General features: G+C 39.9%; 1 protein-coding gene across 4 annotated transcripts in view; it reads left to right on the top strand.

Moving 5' to 3' along the window:
* The window catches only part of LCOR (ligand dependent nuclear receptor corepressor), a 90088-nt gene that overhangs the window by 53948 nt on the left and 17573 nt on the right, over window positions 1-18567 (top strand). The window contains exon 7 of one of the 4 annotated variants that reach the window (XM_036385634.1): window positions 1478-10973. The exons of the other annotated variants lie outside the window; for them this stretch is intronic. Within the exon in view, the coding sequence (XP_036241527.1) occupies window positions 1478-2447 (970 nt within the window). The 3' untranslated portion in view covers window positions 2448-10973. Of the gene's footprint in view, window positions 1-1477; window positions 10974-18567 lie in introns of those variants that run through there. 4 annotated transcript variants of the gene reach the window in all.

Below are 18567 nucleotides of genomic sequence, written 5' to 3'. Positions count from 1 at the left end.
CCAGAGAGGATGTGGCATCCTTGCACCTGTGGTTACTTGTCCAGGTGTGTGGCATACGAGGCTGGCTGCAGTTTGTTCAGCATCACTAAGTCGGGTGTAACTCTCTATTAACTGCCTGTATGACCTTTACTGAGGTGTAGAATCACTGGTGCACCCTATGATGCTGATACATTCTGTAGAAGGGGTGGAGAATGCACATTGTCTGAGAGGGTTCTTTGGAACTGCAAACTTTGAGCCATTTCTCTGGATTTTGTTCTGAATTCTTGTTGACTTTTGTTGTGCACATCCTATGACTTGTTGCATCCCGGAGAGAAGTGAACAGCATGTGTATCAAGCATTGTGTATGTTACATGCCAGGTTCTTGCAATGGATGTCTTTTCTCTAAAGACTCTTTTTTTAATCCCAGTGTGATGTTAAAAATAATAATGTAGCTTTTCAGTACTATGTATCCTATCCTTAAGTAATGCTGACTTAGCCAGAGGGCTTGACGCCAGTATAGCGTCCCAGAGCATTAAAATAGATTCTCTTTGTTAATTTGTATGCTGAACATGGAGAAATTTGGAGGTGGATTTTGAAACCAATGTGACTTAATAACTATAGGGGGCTAAGTAATCAAAGCATTAAAATAGATGTGATTCTCTGCAGCAGTAGTACTTAATTTCATAGAAAGAGCACTTGTGATGAAAGGGAAATGGTAAAAATACATACTGCCTTTTTTTTTTTGTTAACCCTTGATCTGGATGACAGTTGGCGCTTAGATCTTCCTTTTCCTAGGCATGCTTTTTATCAAATGAGATTCAGGGCTCTGTCTATATGCAATTAGTTGTTAAGAGAGCAGTTTGGTAAGTCTAGTGTAAGTGGTTTTCTTTGTGATCTGCAGTATCCCAGCTTTCATATTTGGTGCTTAATGAAAGTCAGGCAAATGTCTCTGAGGCCTGCTAAGCTTTTTCTTTTATCCTGAGCAGCAATTCTTCAATATGATGTAAGCAAACACTATGCAGGGTTTCCACCTGTGTGTAGATACTGCAGGTGGCAGTCATATTTACATGTTGAATATGTTGCACTTTGGCTTACTCTTTTATTACTGTGCTTGTTTAGTGGTAACGTCACACCAGTAACACAGTTGTGTGTAGATCTATGGCGATTGATTACTACTTTGTAATTAAGGTGCTATTTTCAGACGCTTGCGCGAACTCTTTTCTACTCCGAGAATTTGTGAACCCAACCAGAGACCAGCCAACAGGTTTCATTTTTCTTTGCCCAAAAAGCTTCTCTTTTTTTGCGAACAAGTTTTAAAACTGACTGATGCTGAGACTTAAAAAAAAAATTAAAATAATAAAAAAAATTTAGAGAAAAATAAATAACACAAAAAGTGATGTTACCCAAGCAAGGCCTTCTAATAAAGGAGTGGCCCCCTCACCCATCCCTCCCTACCTGTGCAAGTCCTGCTCACATCAGTTTCCTTCCATCCAATTAGGCGACCTGGGAGACCCAGCCAGCACCATCCGGAGGGACTACAGAGTGGTGATGGGGTACCTCCAAGAAGCTTGCAGGATGGAACCAGGGAAGGTTATGGCCACTCCACATCTCTTAAAGTACCACTGGCTCGATCACTCCAGATTAGTGAAGAACTGCTGAGCAGAAACCAGTTCTCTACAGCTGCCAGCCATGGGCCATCTGGACTACAGAATCATGGACAGCACTTAATATTATCCAGGGAGGCTTCTTGGGCAAAACCACACTACGAATTCAATTTCAGCCGCATGAAATTCAGGGGAAATGGTGCACTCAGCAACATCAGTGACCTTCCTTTTCTTACAGAAAACTCTGCCTTTCAAAAAATGGCACTTCAAACTAAGCAGGATGGGAAAAAGGACGTGAGCCATTCATCTCCTGTGGATTTAAAGATACCACAAGTTCGAGGCATGGACCTTTCATGGGAGTCCCGCACTGGTGACCAGTTCAGCTATAGCTCTTTGGTAATGGGTTCACAAACGGAGAGCGCGCTTAGCAAAAAGTTAAGGGCTATCCTTCCAAAACAAAATAGGAGAAGTTTGCTGGATGCTGGACCAGATTCCTGGGGCTCAGATGCTGAGCAGTCTACCTCTGGACAGCCATATCCCACCTCAGATCAAGAGGGAGATCCTGGCTCCAAGCAACCTAGGAAGAAAAGAGGGAGATACAGACAGTACAACAGCGAGATACTGGAGGAAGCAATCTCTGTGGTTATGAGCGGGAAAATGAGTGTTTCCAAAGCTCAGAGTATTTATGGGATCCCCCACAGTACACTGGAGTACAAAGTTAAAGAGAGGCTGGGCACTTTGAAAAACCCTCCAAAGAAAAAAATGAAATTAATGAGGTCGGAGGGGCAGGATGTTTCAGTAAAGATTGAATTAGATCCCCAGGGAGAAGCAGCACAAAGTGCGAATGAATTGAAGGATGAATAGGGATGTTGTAGAGTGCCAATTACTTTGCAAACTGGGTGAGCACTACTGCATAGTTCAACCATCACTGAGCGCACCTGAGTCTCCTGTTTGCTGCAATGCTCTTTTCTTTGCAGTTTAGCATAGACTTATGTGAACACAGGTGAAAGATGTGCTCTGAATGTCACATTTGTAAATTTTTCTGGCCTAGTATGGCACAATTTCACTCCTTCACCTGCCCACTGCCCTCTTTCTTTCTTTCTTTGTTCCTTTTCTTTTCTTTTGCCTTTTGCATGTTTCTCTGTAATAGAGAATTGAGTTACCTCACAAAGAATGCAGATCTGTAGAAGTGGACATCTTGCCTGTAGAGCCTGCCTGAACTTCTGATGTTGGATTTTTCATATCTGCCTTTATAGAAATAAGTCCACTTTGTTAAACTGACACTCTCCTGAAACCAGGCAATTTTAAAATGAAAATCAGACTGTCATTCTTCAAAAATGTTTCAGAAATCTTTTTTTTGCCCTTCTTATTTTTTGTTGATCCAGTTGATTGAAAGGTTTGAGCTAAATCAAATTATTTAGGAATGGTACCTCTCTTGAACTCAGATTTGTCGACTAGATAGATAATCAATTGGGTCTAATTAGGCTCTCCACTGTTTTCTTTCTAAATTAACTGTACTTACCATCTGCTTAGTGCTCACCCGGAGGGGAGGGGAGGGAAAACTTACATACACTACCTTCAGAAAATGTCAGTTAATTATTTATAACACTACCTTCGCTGTAATTTTATTTGGTGTTTTTGAAGGGTGATATTTACACTCACCTGCTTGAGGATGTAGCCTTATCTCACGGAAGACAAGCTTCTCACAGTCAGGAGCAGTCAGGGTACACTAAATGATGTATTAGGGTATGCCTCATTATATCAGAACTACGGTTCTTTGTGACCTTTACACTTTTTACAGACTTGGTTCTGAGTTTACTAAACTATGTGGTCCCAACAGCTAGTTTAAAAGACTCTAATCCAGGGATGGGGGATTTGTGTAACAAACTACTGTGATACTGGGAAAAAAAAAAAAGGAAAAAAAAATAGCCCACAAAATGGTGATCTCAAACGTTACAACCTCAGTAGTCTGCCCAAATATCCACATTAGTGAAGGAGCTTGTTAATGTTCAGGGAAGAAGTAAAACACTGGTAGCCTGATCTAATTCAGGCTCTGCATCATATCTATCTGTAATACTGTCAGGGTCGAACACTCAATGAATGGGTGTTTCCTTTTTAAATATTACAGTTGCCAGTAGCAGGAATTGAGTCCTGCTTTTTTGTTGTTGTTTTTATTTAATCTATTTTGATAGTGGTTTAGCACATGCTAGAATAAGCATTTAAACACCATAAAAAAAGCACTCCGTAAACCACAAATCTGTTTTTTTTTTCAGTATGGTGGTATCTTTATGCTTATATGGAGATCCAGGAAAAGTTTTGTACTGAACTTTTATCTTTGATACTTTCTGCGGGAGTGGTCAGTAACTAAGTGGAACTTACTGGACTTAACCACAACATGACCAAATCATAATTGCTGGTTCTTCAGGTAGAAGCAATTTGGTCTTAATCTGTGCAAAAGGTAGACAGACTTAGCATTTTTTCCCCATTTGCACAACCAAAAGAAACATTGGAGTTTTTGTGTGAGAGCATTAAGTGATGTCAGTGAAAGTGATCTCTCAAAGTTCATGGGAGGGTGACCTAGGTAGCCCTAGGGATTCTGAATGACTTCTGGAACAATTGATTCTATTAGCCTCTCCCCCTCCCCAGCAACTTCATATTTTCAAAGGTTAGGCACACCATTGCTGTTGTTTTAAATATGCACTGCTCATTCTTAAAATGGACTGGGCATTTGGCCCCAAGTATACTGTTATTTTTGTTTACTTAATATATTTTAGTCCTCAAAATCCTGGTTCCTTGTAGCTTTCTAGTTGTCATCTTGGCATTTAAAGCAGTTTAAGCTCAGTAGCAGTATATAAACTCTGCAATACGGTCCAGTTTAGCTGGTGATTGCAATAAAGGCGCAGTTTAAGGCGTGGTTTCATCTGCTGTTGGAGGTTATGGTAGAAAGTTTGTTGCAAGTTAAAAAAAAAGTAACACAGTTTTACTCTTGAGAGAGGTTTAACCTTTTGCAGTTGTCCTTATTTAAGAAACATGAGTTGAGTTTTATAAAACTTGTCACTGTAGTGTACGTGGAGTGCTCATTTTACTAACCTAAATATTTTGTATGTGTATGTTTAAGTGGGTGACAATCGTGCAGCAGAAGAATGGTGTGCCTACCCTTTAATGCTGCAGTTTTAAAAGAGAATTTGTCTTGTCATTTCAGACTGTAGGCTAAGAATTGTAAATAGATAGTGAGAAGTTGAGTACTCTTTATTTGCTTTGGTTAGGAAGTGGATTTAAAAAAAAGAAACAACAACAAACCAAACACGTAACTTTCTCAGTTTAAATGTCCTGAGACCTGAAGATTGTAATACTCATAACTGCAAAGCTTTTAACACAACACTTGATCTGTGATAACTTACTATTCAGGTAATCTTTCTTTTTCGAGAAGCTTTTGAACAACCATATTTCCTCCAAAGGTCTCTGTTTAAAAAGGAAAAAAAAGAAAAAGTGTAGATTATTTTTTAAGCACTAATTGCATTACATTGGTAACTGCAATATGAAATAGCCATTATTGTTTTGTGAAGCATGGTTGAGATTAGTTAGTGGTCCCTTTTTAAAATTTCATGAGCCTCTCAAAAAATAAAAACAAATTTAAAAAAAAGCTGCTGAATATTCAAAAGATATATATTTTACCTTATTGTAGGTTTTGTAAATTTAGTCTGTAATATTCAGGTGCACCTTTTAATGTTACTTTTTTTTTTCAAAGTCCCATCTAACATATTTTCTCTGAGGTGATTCATCACTTAAGACTAGTATCACTCTAAGTGCTGCAGTGATCACTAATATTTTGTTTCATTTTTCACTACATATATTTTGCAGGCGCTTTCAGTGTAGCTAACTAGTAGTATTTGGGATCATTTTAAATATATGATTGGAATTAATGTTTGTCCATTAGCATGCTTAATTTTCTGCTGACCAGCAGTTTGCATGGCCAAAATCCCTGGTTGACCATATTTTGGTGTGGGAAGGTGTGGTTCACTGCGGTCTTTGTAACAAAAGCCTTGTTTCTCATCTTATTTCTGGTAAGTGGATGCTTATGTTACTTGGATCACTTGGACAGGAAAAAGATTTTAAAGCCTTCTCCTGCTGCTCTTGTGAGATGGCATTAACGTGTAACATAGACAAACTGCAACCCTGTAAAAATCGAGACGTTGTTAGGAGGAGACCTTTCGGGTATTTTTTGTCACTAGTTTTCTCTTATTCCCGAGAATGTCCATCCAATGTAGTTATTGGACTTAACAGTATTGTTGTGTACTACGTTGATGTAGCTGAAAAAGCCTGACAGCAAGAAACTGTGAATTATATTTGTGGCAGTCTCTGAAAACTAGTTTTTCAGTCCAAGTACCATGAAGGAGAATCCCCCTCCCCTACCCCATCCTAGAAAAGTAATTTTATATTTTGTGTGTATAAAGTTTTAAGAATCGAAGTTTCATATTGTACTGAAGTTTAGGTGTCGCTTGGTAAATCTTTGCTGCAGCATATAATTGAAGATGAGTAAGGCTTAGTGTGGTAGGGGTCCTGGTGTGGAGTTAATTATCGTACAGTTCTGGTGGGAAAGCCCAACATGTATGAAATGTGTCCTTTTTTTTTTTTTTTTCATTTGGATTTGTAAGATGTAAAAGTGCTTTTTTAGAACTCTGACCTATTACAAACTATTACCTCACTTTCAGCCAGCTGGATCCTCATTCCACAGTGTTGTAGGCATTATTGTGGCTGTAATGCTTGAGTACAGCTATAGAGTTGAACGTTTCCAGTTAGATATTGTAGGGACACGTTTCTGGACTCATTTTTATTTCTGTCTAAAGATTATTTATTTTCCAGTCATTCCCTGATTTTTTTCTAAAGGTTCCAGACAGTTTCCTTTAGAATTTCTCATTTTTTCCCTGTTGCGCAGGAGAAGTTGCTACATAAGCAATACAGGTATGCCTTTACTTTCTTTTTTGTTGCAGAACTCATAACTTGATGGTTGCATTACCAACCCTACTGCTAGGCCTGAATTCAAACTCTGAACTTTTTTTGGCAGTTGGAGAAAAAATATTTTTAATGATGCAGGGATACAGATAGGATAATGCCTCTAGTTAGGGAACACATTCAGCTTCTGTGTTCTCTCGCAACTCCTGCATGACATTTTTTGCAGAACTTTCCACTGCTGGAGGATATTCCTAAATACTGGAGGTAACTGCATTTGTGTTTAGACTGGGTAAGAGCAGACAAGGAATAGTCTGTGCTTTGTCTTGTGGCAGGCCAACATTTGCATCTATATATTTCTTTCATGAGTACTCAAGAGTACATTGCCTTTCCCTGGAAATTCATGGGAGCTGTTTTAGGGGCTTTAGGGTTGAGTAAGCTTTGTGAAACAACTTTTTAGTTCTGATTGAATTGCTTTTTGTATCATCTGCAACGATTGTTATACAGGCAAAACTGGAATTGCCATGTGTTTCTTTCCAGTTTACTTTCAAGTAATGCTCTTAAGATGTCCTTGAGTCTTAGGAGAAGAACACAGTGTCCAAGGAGTGAAGGGAGCACTCTACTGTTCCCTTTTTTTCTCAAAAACTAGTGTGGCTGCATCTGTAATGTAAAGACCTCTTTCTTCAGTGAAGACAAAATTTGAACTCTTCAGTATAAGAATGCATACTCTTATTGCAGTCCAAAATCTTATGAAGGCGAGATTATTAACCTTACTGAAAGATTTGTCACAATATTCTAAATAGCTTAAATTCTCTGCCAAATGTTAGAAGTAGGATGGGAAGGGTTGTTTCCCTCATTTTCGTGAGGATCAGAAACCTCTAGGTATTCCCCACAAATGTTTCAGAAATTAAATGTAATTTCAGTCTAGGTCAATGTTGCTTTTTCTTGGCATCAGTACATAATGTTGGCTAATATTGTTTTAGAAAGCTGTAAGAAAATAGTTTTGAGACTTGTTTTGGTACTATAAAGGTTTCTACTTGATCTTGAATCATATTGAAAATTCAGTAATTGGAACCTTCAGAAACCTGAAAATCTGCACTGCTAGTTGTATGCAGTTCTGATGAATGTAGCAGATAAAGTAGCCACTATAGTAACTCATTTCAGATTATCCAGTGTATAAACACAGTGCACTGTGATGACCAGTAGGCAGAGAGATATTTCAAACCCAAAATGATCTGTAGATCCACTTCATATGTACCAGAAAAAACTGTTAAGTACTTAGAGCATTCCGGAGTCCAGCTCTCTCTCTCTTTCCTGTTCTTTCTTTGACTGGGGCCAAGTCTCTAAATGAGTATTACAGCAGTAGTTTTGGACCTCATGTCCTATTGAATTATGCCTATATTCAGGTATTGTCATAAAAACCTTCATATTAAGAGAGCTTTATTTAATCCTTACAAAAATCTCTCAGCCCAGTTGCAAAATCAATTTTCTGTGATTGGGTGATGTACTAGAAAGGAGGATTTTTTTTTAGCCTGTCCAGGGCATTTAATCTACCTGCTTAAAAACAAGCATCCCCACCAGTGCCCCTGTGCTTGTCTCTACTGAATTGGTAAGTATAATTTAGGAGGACTCAAGATGATAACTACCTTACAGAGCAGGGATTAGGACACAGGCTTCATTTTGACTGGAGCAGGAAAAGTTAACATCCAAAACAATTTCTCTCATCATCACCTAGCACAATTTATCTTAATATTTTTTTCCTACTCAGAAATAATGAAGATACTACTAGAGCTACTTAAACAGTTTATCAGTTACTTGGTGCTACATTTCTCAAATAGTTTTGCAGATAATACTTTTTATGCCTGCGTGAAAACATGTAAAGAATAAAAAGCACTTGTCTGACCTATTCTAAAGTACCAGAAAAGGGATAAATAACTGCAGCACTTTCTCTGTTACAATGCCAGAGTCTTAATTAAATCTGGTCTTCAGGTTATGAAATACTTCAAATATACAATCTAGGATCATGAACAGCTTGTCAGGTCAGATCACAAGGTTTCTTGGGATATTAAGCTGTCTTTTAAAGACAGATTTTAGTACAACAAAATATTCTGGAGTTCAGGCAGGGGATGTATATATACATGCCTGGTATTTTTAACTGATCATTTCAGTAGGCCATTTCAGGGCTTAACATTGGGAATCTGGGATGATGGGTAGGGAAGGGAAGTTTCCCAAATGGAAAAAAACCATTTTGGACCATTGTTTAATGTTCAGTTTGAAAACTATATCACAAGAAAAATGGGTAGGGATTCTTTCTCCCTTATGCCTTCAGGGAATGAGTAGTATTTAGAATCTCTGGCTGAAATTCAAGCCTTTTTACCGTGTAAATTTTTAATATAAACTCATTGACATGCTTTTTACATCTGAGGACTGAAAATGGATCTTAATGTTTAAGTTGTGGAATGGTATATTTCTTAAATGAAGGGGGAACATTTAAAAAAGATAGATTAGAATACCAGCATTAGTGAGCTTAAGGAATTTTAGTATGTAATAGCAAAGTATAGCAAAGTATTTGATTAAAAAATTAATCTTGAATTGCTAGTCTGTAACTAGGTGCATTCTAATTTAGCAGGTGAATATTCTTTACTTATCGATATATGATGGGCTTTTTGCAAATAGAAACCTTTATCTGAGTCCCACGTGTTGCTTGTACTGATGGGATGTATGCTTACAGCAGCTTACTGCTGCTTTAAAATGTACAAAATGTTTTGAGTGTTTGCTCATAACTCTTTTTAACCTCCACTTGTTAAATTGTCAAACATTGGTATTTTATCAGTCCGCAGTGTAAGTTTAAACTAATGTTCTTAGGAATCCAACTTGTACACACACTGTTTAAAAACCCTCAGGGACAGTTTACACACTATCCTCACTCAATTCAGGTACTTGTACTCTCTTCTTAAACCTAGCAGTGACTTGTATTTTGTTTTGCTTTTCTTTTGACGTGCTGATAGCACATCCTTGATGAATGTCAACTTAAAACTCAGTTCAGGTATCCAGGTATAACTCAGCCAAACGGATTTTAAAGCTGCATATTTACTCTCCAGCACACAGTGCCTCAGACACTTATAGTGGCATTCTGTATATTCAGTTATTACTACTGAGCAGATCGCGTGGGGGTTCCTGGTATGTATTGTAAGAAATTCCTATGTATATTATATAATATGTATTATATTATATACATATATAGTATATATGTTATCTTAAACTTATATATTTTAAAATGCCACTTCTAGCCAGCGCAGCTAAAAATGAAATACATTCCCAGCTGCTTCTGCGAACAGCAGAGGCAGCTTCTTAACGTGGCTCTTGCTTCTCTCTCACCATAACTACTTCTAACCTCAAGCACGGGTCCTTGGCTGTCTGACCTCTACACTCTAGTTATGCAATGTCCTTAGAGAATTCTGTGCACTGGCCACTGTGATGGAAACCAATGGGCCGGGAGTGCTTTGAGTTTATTAGTAATTGTTCTGCCAAAGTTGGTGTTTGTATGACAAGCGTGTAAACCTGTCAGATAATCAGCAGAGGTCCAGGTTGTCCATAATTAATTCCACCTCCTGGGCAGGACCAGAGCTCACGAGGCGCCTCCTTTCTAAGGCTGAGCACTGTTCACTGAACACCTGCAGTGCCAGGCCTCTGTGCTGTGCTCACCTGGAGGCCAAGCCTGAAACTAAAATCTGCTGTTCTGCCTTCATGGTGATCTGTTGGCAGTCACAAGTCAGCAACACCTCTGCTTTATTATTTGACACTTTACATCTAAAAAGTCTTCTCTTTCTATTTATGTAACCCATAGTCTTTGAAGAGTATGGAAAATGGCATTTCTCTCTGACCTCTAGAAGTTCAAGTGTCATGGGAAAAAAAAAACAGGAACCCCCCCCTTTACTCTTATGGACCTCATTTCAATATACTGTTTACAGTTTGACGGAATTGTATAATTTAATATTTCTCTTGTACTGTAGTTTATATTTATTTACAGATTTTTTTTGTACTGTGTGATTTGAATTTTTTGTTCCTTGCTATGATCAATGTTTTATGTAGTAGAGCACTTATGATCACAAATTAAGGTTTTTGGTTTGATTGCACTACATTAATTTTTTTAATGCAGTTCTGATTTTTTGACTGGACTAAATAAGCTGTGTCTTAATGTATGTGATAAGTACTTTTAAATTTTTATTTCATGTGGTCCATTTATTTTTTGCATTGTATGTCAAAGCGCTAATTCTCTTGTTGTGCATGTGTAAGATTTAATGGCTCCATTGTATTATTTGACCATGTCATTTTGGAAACACATTCCCAGCTGTAACGTTGTGTATGGTAGTTTTCACTGGATGCTAGACTTTTCAAAACCACTATTCTTCTAATAAATTTTGTTGTGAAAAACTTCAAGGGGTTCCAATTCTCTTGTTCCTAATGTGCTTTCTAAATGCTTGTTACTAGTAGCCCAAGGATATGAGATGGAAACTATCACAAGGGGGGAGAAGCAGGGGAGGAAGTGAAAATAGAAGGTAAAGCAATTTCTGGCTGAAGGACTGAGCTTTGGAATCTCCATACTCCATTGGGTTCTTGCCCTAAATAGGATTGACCGTAAAGCTGCTTTAGCAGCTGGGTAGGGAATACATGTGAAAGCTGAAACGCTGTCTCATAGCAGCCTGGTCTCATGGACTCCCCTACTCTTAATTTGTGCTTCCCTACTGGCCACCTTAATTTCCTTAATGGTAAATAATTTATCCAGTGAAGAACAAACAGCCTCTCAGGAGGGAAAATAAAAGGTGGTGTAGTGATGTTCACTGAGCACTCAGTAACGAGCCAAGCTAGGCACAGAGGTAGTGAAAGCGTGGCCAGAGCCCCGTGTGGGTCGGTTTTGGGCTGTGGGGTGGCAGCGGGCAGAGCTCTGGTTGGGGCAGTGGAGCTTTGTACTGGAGCACATGGCACCAGGCACAGGCACCTTGCTTAGCTGCCCACCAAGGCACTGGTGTTGCTTTTATTTTCTCTGCACCTTTATTTTCTCTGCTTTTCTTCCGCAGAGGGGGCAGGTCCCCAGCTCCCCATTAGCACAGGGAAGGCTCCAGCAACTCCATCTTGCTGTCCCTCTGCACAGGGGCACAAGGCAAATCCAGCAGTGACACCACACTGCAGCCGGCCCTTCTCCAAGATCCATGTTTACTTTCTCGTGCCTGTACTTGGGGTTGAACGACTTTTGATGTTATGCATTATTGATACTGAAATGCTGAATACTAAAAAGTAGGTTACACTAAGTGGTGTATAATGGAACCCACGTGAGTTTAGGCATTTCTGCTAACCTTTGTGTTCAGTTCTACAATGATTTTGAGAGTGATGCATAGTGATTTCCTAGCTTTAGGAAAATTCATAATGCTGCATGGTATCTAGTCCAGGTTTCTTTTCTCCTGAGAAATTGCCTTTCTCTTAGCATGTGCTATTGAAAAGTAGGTAATTTAGGGTTTGCATTTTTCAGTGCTTTTTTTGTTTTTTAAAATCCTTAAATAACTGTTACATTACAAACTAATTATTGTATTTCTTGTATACTAATGCTGTTATTAAAAACAAAAGGCAAAATGATAATTGGGCGCTGTCACTGGTTTAGCTTTACCAGGCAAATTTCTCTTAAGTAAAAAACTTGGTTTAACTAGAGACTACATTCTACACTTATTCAGGAATAGTGAGTTTTTATGTGTAAATAGCTTGAAAGCCTTGTGCAGTAAACTATCATTTATAATATTTTTTTTCTCTTTGTCTGAATACATCTGTCAAATCTATGAAAATAGCCTTTGAAAGTGATGAACCATATTCCCATCTGCCATTCTTTAGGATGCATTACACTGTGCAGGCTTGTCCCAGAACATTTTTAATTGACACTTTTAGTCCTGCGATTATCAGAAATACCACATTTTTCTGCTTTTCCTGAAGGACTTGCTGATGGTCTCGCACTGCTAAGATGAAATTGTTCAAACTTAAATGAACACAGTCTTGATTTCTTCTTTTAAAAGCTGTTTCCTGTATCATGACAATATTTCACAAGATGTTGCCCGCAGAGCCAGAAAGAAGCTTCCATGCTGTCGTCTCTTATAAAAGTAGCAAAGAAACACAATTAGCCCTGTTAGGCAGCTTTAAAAGTCACTAATTTCCTTCAGCTTGTTTGGACTCAGGGTGGGTTTTGAGCTGCTCAGTCTGTTATTGGAAGAGGCAGCTGCCTCTTTTGTACCTGCAGGAGCATATCTGGTCACCTCTGAAGTAGAAGAATAGCTGTGGACTGTACCCCCACATACACCTGGGTCACTTGCTACAATGCAGATACTCCCTCAGATGTGGAATGAGAGGCTCTGCTCATTGCTCCTCTGTGGAAATAAGAGCTACTGGGAGGGGAAGAGCAACTCCCTGAGCTCAGCATGAAGGATCTGAAAGCTGGAAATAAGCTTAATTTTTGTGAGTGAAGCTGGTTTAATTAAGGAAATTCCTGAGCATGAGAGTTTCACCTTCCCATGTAACCAAAGCTGAGCCCTTGTGGTATGGCTCCTCGAACACCACCAGTGCAGAGCTTGCTCTGGTGTCTGCAGTGAGACAGATCACCAGCAGCTTTCCTGCCTGAGCATGCTGAGCTCTCTAATTTCCTAGAGGCATGACAAAAGTGGGTCTGGGGGAGGGGGAGGATTTAAATCCTGATTCAGGAAGATACTTCAGCAAATCACTATTTTCTTAATCTGCCAACTCTGCTCTGGCAGATGCCCAAACAAGGGTACTGGCTGAATGGAGGTTTTAACTGGAAAGTGCATAGCAGGTTCTTGGACCTGTTTAGGAATATGATTCATACACAGAGGAACAGAGCTACAGATGAAAAGCAGTTTCAAAAAGCTGAGCTTGAAGTGTTAGGGTAAATCTAGGATTATGGATTTTGATACAATGAAGATGGAAAAGAGATTAAAGAGGAAGTTGATCTTTTTAATGTAATTATTCTTGAGACATTTTAGTAGATGTTACAATGCTAGAAGGATCCCAGTTGGTGAGAGTGCTGTTTCCTCTGATCTGGTACATTTGATGCAGACTCTGTAACTTGAAATCCAAGGTGTTCTCAGCTGTCTAGTAGGAAAATCAAAAGAAATGTGAATGACTTCACACCTATGAATTATGAATTCATTAAGTTCCTTCTTACCCACCTACTTGAAAACCGCAGACAGCGCAATCTTTAAAAGCTCCCTTTTGGTATCATGAAGAGGGGAACACAAAACAATTGCATCTTGTTTTTACAGGTCATTTTGAATGTCTCAGAATTACAGATCACATTTGAAATAGAACTTCTAAAAATCTTCTCTTGCTGCCTCCTCCTCTGCAGGTGTCTCACAGCTCTGCAGGAGTCTGTTCCCAGCACACTTAACTAAAAGGCAGATTTTCATATGAGATGGCTACAGCTCAGATTTCCAGGAATTGTTTAAAAGCTCAACTAAAATTAGAAGTGCTTAAGGTATACTTCAGAGCACAGAAGTACAAGCACTGCTGCCTGAACATACAAAAGTTGCCTGTATGAAAATACAGCTGCATCTCCTGAAGGAGCTGACCGGAGTCCTGGACCATAACCCACGCAGCCCTCACATTAACACCACGGGGGATGGGGCAGAGGCTTCAGCTCTTGCCTGTACCCAAGCCTGCAGTGGATCTGTTGCTCTGTGGCTCCTGCCTTGTCTCCCTGGCTGTGGTTTCCAGGGCTGGCTTGGTCACAGCTTGCTTGCCTGCCTTTGCTGGGCTCCTGCTCCAGGTGCAGATCAGCCAGCCGTGTGCTGACAGGAGGAGTGGTTTGTCTGTACAGGATTATCAGCAAACTGCCTGTAAAAATTACAGTGCTAAATAGGTTACACCTGCTCAGGTTTGGAATTTTTTTTTTGCTGATGTGCACCAAGATCCCATTGTCTCATGTCCCAGATCCCTCCTGCCCAGCTATTAAAGTGTGGGGCTTGCTTTACTCATTTGGAATTACATTTCTAACTTTGAAAAGGGCTTTTATGGTTTTCCTTTCTTACAGCTGAGCCTTTCTTCTCCCTGAGCTTTAGAGGAAGGCCCTGACACTAATTGTTGAGTTACTCTGGGAACACCTGACGCTAGGAGAAGCCCAACAGCTTCCCTGCACGTGTAAAGTGGTTTTTCATACACACAGCCAATATTTGTGCTGGGTCCCTTGCTGTAATATAAGCCTGAGGTGGTTGCTTGGAGGATCCACTAGTTCCACCACGTTCCCCTTTCAAGTGAAGGTGGTATTATAGTTTTTTCATGCTTTCAGGTGCACTGTGGTCACACATGGTATCCTCCTCAAATTTCTTTCAGGTCTTTAAAGCACTAGCTGCATGTGAGGTTTAATCAAGTGTTTAAAACAAACTATTTGATTTTGAAAGGAGACTGTAAAAAAAGAGCCAGTAGGATTCTGGTTTTGCATAAGAAGCTACCATAGCAAATACACTCTGTTTGTACAGAAGTACAAATTTTTTTCTTGTTTCTATCCATCAAACATCAGCTCAAGGTGCAAAAGCTAAACAAGCTTACTTGGTACCTGAAGTGTGGTTGTTAATAACTAAGTTCTGGTCGGGCCGTGGTGGCAGCTGCCTGACCTTACTGCTCACTAGAGGTCTGTCAAGCTGGAATTCAGTGAGCTTTGCTGCTCATGCTCAAAAGCAAGTAGATTTTTGCTCCTGTTTCAGGCCCTCTATTGGTCTTTCTCTGACAGACACAAGTGTGTATGGTAAAGGTGACCACTCATCTGCTCTTTAGTTCTAGCCACCTTGCATATACCTGTCCTTATGTTGGTGTCTTTTCTTTGAGTGTAGACTGGATTTCTAATTAATAAAAGGAAAAATAACATAACTCAGGATTTAAAAGATATCTGCTCTGCACTCAATTGTATTATTGATTTTGGAATAATAGTTATATAATGTAATATTGTAATAGAATCATAATTACAAAGCTTAAAATCAAAGTGACAAAGGTAGTGCCTTAGTGCTGGCAAAGAGCAGATTGATTTGGCGTTTTCATCTGTTCTTTTGTGTCTCATGAGCAAAGAAAGGACTTCCATTGCAAGATTTATCAGAGTAGCAAGGCCTCAGCAGGACAACAGGGAATTTGGCAGTCAGCCTTTTGTGGGTCAGAATTCTCACAATGTGCATTGTTTGGGCTCTGGTGTCACTATCTGAACATCTGAGTTGCTTTGAGGAAGATTTTTCAGAGGTGGTTTAGGTGCGATTTCTGGGTATTGTCCCATTCTGTGTTTCTCTGGTCATGAAAAGTACAGTGCAAATGCCAGTGTCCCATGAGCATTGTTGTCTCATTACAGCTGTGTGGTTAAGAGTGAGTTCATTTCTGTGAGCTCTCAGGGTTTGCATAGTGCACTTACTGTTAATATGATAAAAATGTCTGCAGTAGAGGAGATCTGCGATTGATTGATGGGCAGCATGTACTAATGGGTCATCATCGCTTTGGCTTTCTCTACAAAAGTTAGGGACTCATTTTCCTGCTGGAGGGACCAGGAAAGCACAGAAGTCAGAGAGAGGCAATCTGTGGAGGCATCTCGGGAGGATCTGCAGGGCTCTGATGCTTGCTTCTTCCTTGCTGTGTGTGAGGAGTGATGAGTCACCTCTGCTTTTTCCACAGGATCTGTTCCTTTGCTGGCATAAGCTGTTGTTGATTATTTTATTTTATTTTATTTTTCCTTTTATGACAAACCACCAATAGATGGGTTTTATCACCAGTATAAAGAAACAAACAATACCAATCATTATGCTGTGTTAAGGAAAATCGCACAGAGATAAAGTACATTTCAACTGCAGCGTCCATTTACAAAGGGTAAAATGCCAGCTGAGGAGGCTTTAAATATGGAAAATACCCCTAAAGTAAACTGGGTGTATTAGTAGTGATGGAATGTTACTTACTAAGCAAGGTGTAGTTCCCTACCTCAATTTACCACGTAGCTGCACAAATACTGCCTGTGTGGGGGAAGATGGAACCTTTCTTAGTGGACATCTGCCAGGGTCAGATGTGGTTTGGATTTGTCAGTCTTCCTCTAGCATTGCAATGTGTGACAATATAAACAAGGGAGAAAAATAATTGTGGGCCAGGATATCAAGGTGAATTTTTGAGAAGAATAGACTCTCTTAAAAGAGGGAGGAAGGACAAGAGTGTGTAATGACAAGGGTTAAAAAAAAGGCGATGTGAGGGATGTGCAGAAATGGAAGGATGAGAGGTTTGAGCTGAAGGGGAGGGGTATGCATTAGCGCAGAGGAAATCTCTCCTCACTGGTATGCACAGAGACATTTCCTGCCTTATGTTTTGGTTTCTTAATAGTTATCTGACTATAAAATTAACCTACATCATTTAATGGTAGTTGAATGGCAGCTAAATTAACCCACTTTCAAAATAGAGCTTACCTAGCCCGTCAGCTCTGAGACAGCCTTGTCCCCAGGCATTCAGGGCTGCAATCCACATCTCTGCCTTAACCTATTTCCCAAGCAGCCAGCCAAAGTGGTGCATCAGAAACAGGCTTTGCTGCTCAGCCCAGCAGCTGACAGAGAGTAGGGACATGTATCAAACTGCTAATTCACATTTCACCAGGCATTCCCCTGCAAGCAGGGGTGGCGTTGGCACGTGGGGAATGCTGCCCTTAGGAGTTGTGATACTGTTTCTATTAACAATGTGGCCTTGATTATCTGAGGCCCAATTATCTGAACCTCCAGGTTATCTGAAATGGGGTCATATCCCCCAACATCTGTTAATTACACCCAGGATACCCTCTCCTCTCCAGATGTCTCCACTGGCCCCTCCCAAGCTTTGGTGACTGGGGTGTGCTGAGTGTGGTTAGCTCTAGCGAGTGCTCTACCAAGCTCCTGCATTTGGCTTTTCATATCCACGTTGGCAAAATACCCCAACCTGGATAATTGCAGAATTGGAAATCCTTGAAGACTTCTAGAAGTAGGCAGTAGCTGTGCATGGCAATGTGTCTATTGGAACTGGGACCAGGAAAGTCTTAGGGGAGGGTGTCCAATGCATTTGAGTTTTCTTCCATCTTTCAGTGTACGTTCAAGTTAGGAGGAGAAGGTGGAATTTCTCACAGCACAGCCTATCCTTGTCGCAAGCCCTCATTGACTGCAGATAAGTGTACCTTCAGTGGGAGTTTGCCAATTGTTGAACCTCTGCAGTTGCAGTGACTCCAGCAGACCTGTGTGTGCATGTCTGAAGTTTGGGGAGAGAGAGATTTGTCCCCAGCGTGCTGCAGGACAGACAGGAACTGACAGCGATGGACACAGAGCAGGGGAGAGGCCATACACCTGTGTCACCTCAGGTCCAGAGCCAGTATATCTTCCTGGGATGGTTAAAGATACTCAGGGCATCCCTCCCTACTCCACAGTCCCTGTGATTCATTCCCCCTTCTCTTAACTGAGTGCTGCTTTTTATAAAACGTGCAAAGCCGTGAAAATCATTGTAAGAACTTTTTTTTTTTGCCCTGCATGCTTTTGTTATCTGTCTTTTGGTGCTGTCTGTTTTTCTATCTATTCTGGTCTTCTGGTGCTATCTATCCTTTTGGAGCACCTAGCTCAGCAAAGATTCTGAGTACTGCCTCAGAAAGAAACAGTCATGGTAATTTTTTTTCCTTAAAGGGAAGATCCCAAATGATCTTGATAATTAGAAAAATTAGCAAGGACAATTCTGGAAAGGGTTTGAAAGTTAGTGTGTAGAATAGTATTTCCAACATGATAAATTTCCCTTGGTTTTAAAGCAATAGCTCAGTGGTAAAATTTTTAATTAGTCATTAAATATTATATTAGAAATATTAGAGTGATGATAAACTACTATAGAATACAGTTGGGTTTTGGGAAAGATGGGAGTCAAGAAGTTATGACAGGAATATAAAAATGCAAAAGTTATTTGAGGCTGCTATTAGTTTCTTTTAATGTAAAACCAGCTTTCGTTTGTTTGGTTTCTATTTGGTTAC

The sequence above is a fragment of the Molothrus ater genome, chromosome 8 (genome assembly GCF_012460135.2).
Source record: "Molothrus ater isolate BHLD 08-10-18 breed brown headed cowbird chromosome 8, BPBGC_Mater_1.1, whole genome shotgun sequence".
In the NCBI taxonomy this organism is placed as follows: Eukaryota; Metazoa; Chordata; class Aves; order Passeriformes; family Icteridae; genus Molothrus; species Molothrus ater.
This window is presented reverse-complemented; position numbering and strand designations above follow the sequence as displayed.